This window comes from Carassius auratus, unplaced genomic scaffold (assembly GCF_003368295.1).
Source record: "Carassius auratus strain Wakin unplaced genomic scaffold, ASM336829v1 scaf_tig00031657, whole genome shotgun sequence".
Lineage (NCBI taxonomy): Eukaryota > Metazoa > Chordata > Actinopteri > Cypriniformes > Cyprinidae > Carassius > Carassius auratus.
The window spans coordinates 1-6,216 of NW_020525941.1; the positions used below are offsets into that span (position 1 = coordinate 1).

A 6,216-nucleotide genomic window follows, 5' to 3' on the forward strand; every position below is an offset into this window, starting at 1 on the left:
CTACAAGGGAGCCATTCATGCCAGGCAGAAGCCACGGCAGGAAGACTCGAGATTTGAATGCGAGTTGTCAAAGCTTTTACGGCTCAAAGAATTAGATAACAACAAAAAGCCGACACATGTTCAGAGAAGGTTGATTAATCGATATGAACACTGAAGGACGCCACTTCTAAGCCCGCTGAAGAGCCCATAAAACAGCGGGGATTTTGATCAAGCGCTTGGGGGATCTTAGAGACGGAGAGAATTTGAATAACAAGACCATAAAGAAGAGAGCGAGAGCAATACTTTTGGCGTAGTTTAGCAAAGCTGAACACGTAATGGACTTCTGATTGAGAAACACTCCATGGCTAAATGAATGTTTGTGACTTCGGGGCAAATTCCAGATCTTTAACTCACCCATCCACACCTCTCCGAACTGCCCTGCTCCGAGCTTCTTCACCATCTTTATGGATTCTTTAGAGATTTCCCATGCATCTTTGTCCCAAGGTTTCTGTGCTTTGGGCTTCTCACATGGTTTCTCTAGTTTTCGACACAATCCATCTGCCTGTTCTGTGTCAAAATGATGCGCATCCTTCTTATTTCAGCAAACAATACATAAACACACATCAATTAACATATTATATAGATATATATGTGATATTTAAACTTAAAAGAAATAACAATACCTGTATAAATGCATTAAATATATGTATAGATAAAACATGCATTTTATTAAAGTGACTATACACACACATATACAGTACATGTTATTATTATATGCATTAATATTCATTTCTACATGTATAAATAAATGAGAAACATTTAATATTAAAGCATGCAGTACATTTTATTTAGGCAGCTACACAATATATCAACGCTTATTTTTGGCATCCTTAGGACTTACTGTGGTAATGTTTTATCATGCTGCTGATGTCACTGAATGTGATTTTTGGAGAGATGTAGTAGCCTCCATTATCCAGCGATCTGATTTTATAATGCTTAACAACATCCTGCCTCTGAGCGTCCACGTCTCTGACTGACAGTGAATAACTTCCTGTTCACAACAATGCAGAACAGATTACACCAAGCATTTATTTTGCCAGAAAGGACATTAGGAGACAGTGTGCACCTTTTGAGGTTTCACTCTCCCGGATGAGGTAGGACCCAGGTTTGTTAGCAGGTGCCAGCAGTTGCCTCTCTGCATCCTTCCGTGTGATATCTTTGAAGAACCATCTAAATTGCATGCATGGTAAATCAAGACAAACCAAGATGAATAAGATAAAGGGCTCAAAGCTGAACATATATGTATAGTTACAGCACTCACGCTTCTGTTTCCATAGTGTCAGCTTCTGCAACATAGTTTGATGGAATATATCCTTCCTTTCCTGTGGTCAAAGACCTCGCCTTCCACCACTCTCCGTGCCTGAAAAAAAAAATAAATCACACCTCACAATAAACATCACACTTCAAATAGGGCAACAATAACAGGCGACTAGAAATAACAGATGATGACATTCACTCACTCTTCAAGAATTTTTAACTTCTCTCCTTTTTTAAAGCCCAGATCATCAGCATGAATGGCGTCATATTGATACAAAGCAATGGCTATTTTGTCCTTCTCTGTATTAAATAAATTAATGAATAAATAAATAAAGCAGTTTCACAATAGCATCAGAATGTGGAATAAAGCTCATCAGACCTACCTTCCATATTTTGGAACACCTGACCAGGCCAAAAGGCCTGGAGTCGGATTATTCTGTGAAATAAACATTTCGTATAATCATGATATAATCATGGATGTGTTTTAAAGGGTAATACTAAAACCCCTTCTCTTTAGAGTCTATGAAAGTCAAAACAGCCAACGTGATCTTATCATGGACAAGATGTTTTCCCCCCCATCACTACTCACTTACTTACTATATTGGGCTTATGGGAGGTTGGATCTCTCACATATACAGTATTGGTCAGTACGTACTGGCTGCTGTTTGTTCCCTTCAAGCACACCTCCATTTCGGTCACCGTCCAACTTGGATTTTTTACAACCCATGTTTCCTGCACGAAGAAGATTGACCATTGTCATTTAATGAAATATGAACAGAAATTCAAACAAAACATCAAAACAAAACAAACCTCAATCGTGAAACACTTTTACATCAAAATAACTCTACAGTGCATTACATAATTATGCCTTATACAATAAGACTTCTGTAAATATAGACGTCACCGCTTCGGTAGAGATAATTCAAATTAACCCAACTGATGCGGGGGAGATTCCAGACCCATGCTCTTTCCCTGAACAGTGATACTTTTACATAGCAGATACAATAAAAAACATTATTTAATTTAAATACAGTAATGTATTAATATTTATTCAATTGAATATTTGACAAAAATGATTGTTTTATTTATCACTGCTTTTTGAAAAAGAAAATCATTATACTACAAAACGAAAACAATATTTATTATGAATATTTATTTAAATATATATTTAAAAATTATGAAAAAACATGATTAAATATACAATTTAATTAATAATAATAATAATAAATAATAATAATTAATAATCAAGTATATATTATACAACACCAAAGTCTGTTTAATCTACTGCTTCCTCCCACATTTTAATGATCCATATTTCTCACATGGAGAATGTACGGTTGTTATTTATGTATGGTTCATTTAAGGGAAGTGGAAATTTTTTTTTTTTTGTTTCGTTTTGTTTAAAAGCCATATTTCATGATGAATACAGTTCCATGCTAAACATAAAAAATAAAATAAAAAAAACATTTAAAGGCTCTTTTTAGTCTTTAAACTAAAGTGAAAGAAAAAGAGCACATTACAATTCATCGTGGTACCTAAATTCATGACCAACCAGGCCGAAGTCCAGAGAACTGATGTGATATGTGCTCATCTAAATAGGTCACTGTCGATAAGCAATGAGTCACTCGGCATAAGATAGCCAATATATATTAAGAAGCATCATTTAAATAACAATTTTCCCTTTAAATAATAACAACACACCCTCTCAACATGGTATAAGGAGTACTTGCAGATTGGAAAAACCCAACGGAAGGTCAGGTGAACACATTATAGCAAACAAGCAATTCCCCCTTAAATATAATATAATTCATGTGCCAAGATGGTGGAGAGCTAATCAAGGTTAGAGTTTCACAGGAAAAAAACAAGGAATTCCCCTGCAAAAAAATATGTCCTCTGCTTATTCTCACAGCTGAGTATATTAGGGAAAGGTAATCATTCTCATAAATGCTGGATGCCGGCTTTACCAAAGCAACAGCAACAGGACTATCAGGAGGAATGCATGTACCATTAATCTCTTGGCCAATGGACTTTCAGTCAATGAGCAGCTACACTGATTACTTCATTTCCTTTTCTACAAAGTGACGATAGATATAAATAGAAATGGATATAATGAATATATAGGAGAAGAGACAGATGGCAGTGTGAATTTCTAAATAATGCCAAACTTTTTTTATGATTTAATAAATATATGTATATTTATACATAATTATATCCTACATTTTGACCTAGCATTGCCCTCCTCTGGGAAATTCTGTCAAGATTGCTTGCCAATTCTTTCTGCATCTTTTGATATTTCAGGAAATGTTCGACACTGTTGCCTTCTGACCACCGTTTGAACTCAAAGTAGCCAAAAAACCTTTCCTATCCATGAAGAAGTCTGTGTACTTGGATAACATTTCTCATTCAACTCCACAACAGATAATGCAATATCTCTCAAAGCAACATACATGTTTTTCTGGTTATCTTTAGCCTGCAATCCATGTGATGTCAGAGGTACGGGTAAAAAGTGCCATCCACTTTCCTGAAGGTGAGATGTCATTAAAAGTTGGTCAAATGGCTAAAGAACACTAGGCTGAAATCATGTTTGCGGCTGGACTCTACTGATGAGACAGTATTTTTAGATGTCAGCAGGAAACTTGTAACAGGGCTATAATGGTAGATTAATGTAAGAGCAAGCAGGCCACTGGAGATGCACACTTCCTTCTCTGGCCAGCGTTTCTATGGTTTTCAGTAAGACAGGAAAGACAGAGACACAAAAGACCTCTCAACTACTTCTGAGTTTCAGCCTATATTCTGCACATATAAAAATGCTTTATGTATCATGAGGTTATCTTGTTGAATGATGAAACTTCATCTAGGCTATTGAACTCTGTTTTTTGTAGCCTGCAGATACAGAAACCTGAGGCTGGAGGAAGGCCAGTTAGTGTATAGGCCTAATATCGGAGAAACAAAATAAAGAAAAGGGCGTCTCTGCAACTACTCAGGTTCAAGTGTCATGGTGTAAAAACTCACCACCTCAGCTAAAAAAAAAAACAACAATAAAAAACTAAAAGAGGGAAGCATGCCGTGAGAAACCCTGACCTTTACTAAAGTTGATATTTCAATGATCTTTTCATTTCAACTGTAAAATGGAAATTAAATGCAATATTTGACAGAAATACAGATACGTCCTGATGCAATTTCAACGGTCAAGCTTGATGATGACAACATACATTTCTCAATTGTTTCATTTTACCATGAACTTTATCTCTGATGTTTTTCCTAGCATTCATTAGGAGAAATTAAAATAGATTAAAATTTGAGATATCTTGATCTTAGATGTAGTAACTGAGAATTATTATTTGATAATCAAATCTCTGACAGGATGGTATCTTAGAAAATCTAGCCCAGTTTGAGACATTTTTAGATGCCGTCTGAAACTGTGTAAAATCTAAGAGACGTGAAAATATTAAAGTCTTTTTTTTTTTTTTTTTTTTAAGAGACGTATCTAAGCAGCAGGATAATTTATTTTCTTCTCTTTGCGATAGAGAAGAAACGAAGAGATCTCATAAGTGATTTCTCTTTCCAATGGGAAAGTTGTGGTTTGTAATGTTGTGCGTGAATCTTTCTAAAACTCATTCTGCGCGGTCAAAGTGATCATATAAAACTATTGAGTTAATAATTATTCAGAATTTACAGCCAGCGGATTACTTCAGGAAAATTATTAGACTAGCAGGAATTTTCTTGGCAGCTGTAAGTTTTGTCCCATCAAAACACATTTACATCGCGTTGAATCGATATTTAAACATGTCTTAAACATTAGGAAGAAAAGCAAAGTGTAACGTTACGGGGTACAGCTTCTTTAATCTTGATACAACACAGGAGAAACGTTAAATTACACCTATACTGTAACACCAGCACAACAGACTGTCAGAAAGTATGTACAATAGTAAAACAAACAAGGAAAGAAGTTCACCCACCTGTCAAATGTCAGAAATAGTGGTTAACTCTCATTTAAAAGGAAAAGTCTCTGAGTGAAATGAGCGCGCGCTTGTAACTCTCATTGAAGCGACTCGTACAAACACAGAATGAGGAACACAAGACTGGACGCTGCTGTTTTCACTGCTCTTTCAACTTCCTGGTACAATATTTACCATGTTGAACAGAGTTCAGTTTTATTTGTTTGCATAAAGCCGCAGTGCCATTACGTTTGCCAAGTGTCAACTCTGTGTAGTATTGGGGACAAAAAAGTATAGCCTACATGTAATCACATGACGTGGAAGGAAAGTAAGCATTCACTGGGCTACATTGACATTTACATTTATTCATTTAGCAGACGCTTTTATCCAAAGCGACTTACAAGTGGAAGTAATCAAAAACAACAAAAAGAACAGTGAAATATAAGTGCTATAACAAGTCTCAGTTAGGTTAACCCAGTACACGTAGCATGGGCTTTTAAACAATATAATAGATAAAAACAAAACAGAATAAAAAAGAATAGAGCGAGCTAGTGTTAGAGCTCTTTACACACACACACACACACACACACACATATATATATATATACACATATATGCACACACACACACACACACAGATATATATATATATATATATATATATATATATATATATATATATATATATATATATACATATATGCACACACACACACAAACACACACATACAACTCCAAAATAAATGAAAAGAAGATAGAATACAAAAAGATTAGAAAAGTAGTTACATTTTTTTTTTTGAAAGAATAGAATTAGAATAGTGAGTGTTAAAGTAGAGGGTCAAATTAAGATGGAAGAGATGGATTTTAAGCCGATTCTTGAAGATGGCTAAGGGCATTGCAATAGTCCAGCCTGGACAGAACAAGAGCTTGAACAAGGAGTTGTGCAGCATGTTCCGAAAGAAAGGGCTTGATCTTCTTGATG

General features: G+C 35.3%; 1 protein-coding gene across 1 annotated transcript; it reads right to left on the bottom strand.

Moving 5' to 3' along the window:
- Positions 1-166: 166 nt before the first annotated feature.
- LOC113080576 (tyrosine-protein kinase Lyn-like) lies at positions 167-5,414 on the bottom strand. Its single transcript, XM_026252737.1, has 8 exons — positions 5,256-5,414; positions 1,952-2,028; positions 1,680-1,732; positions 1,500-1,596; positions 1,301-1,399; positions 1,106-1,209; positions 881-1,030; positions 167-546 (listed from the first exon to the last, which is right to left on the bottom strand). Exons 2-8 carry the CDS (start codon positions 1,984-1,986, stop codon positions 167-169), a joined length of 918 nt encoding a protein of 305 aa, XP_026108522.1. The 5' UTR covers positions 1,987-2,028; positions 5,256-5,414.
- Positions 5,415-6,216: the final 802 nt, after the last annotated feature.

Coding starts and splice junctions, on each gene's coding strand:
- LOC113080576 (XM_026252737.1), bottom strand. CDS start 1,986: ATGGAGGTGTGCTTGAAGGGAACAAACAGCAGCCA. Junction 1,733..1,951: donor AAGGGAACAAACAGCAGCCA/GTACGTACTGAC, acceptor TTTATTTCACAG/AATAATCCGACTCCAGGCCT. Junction 1,031..1,105: donor GGAGAGTGAAACCTCAAAAG/GTGCACACTGTC, acceptor TGTTGTGAACAG/GAAGTTATTCACTGTCAGTC.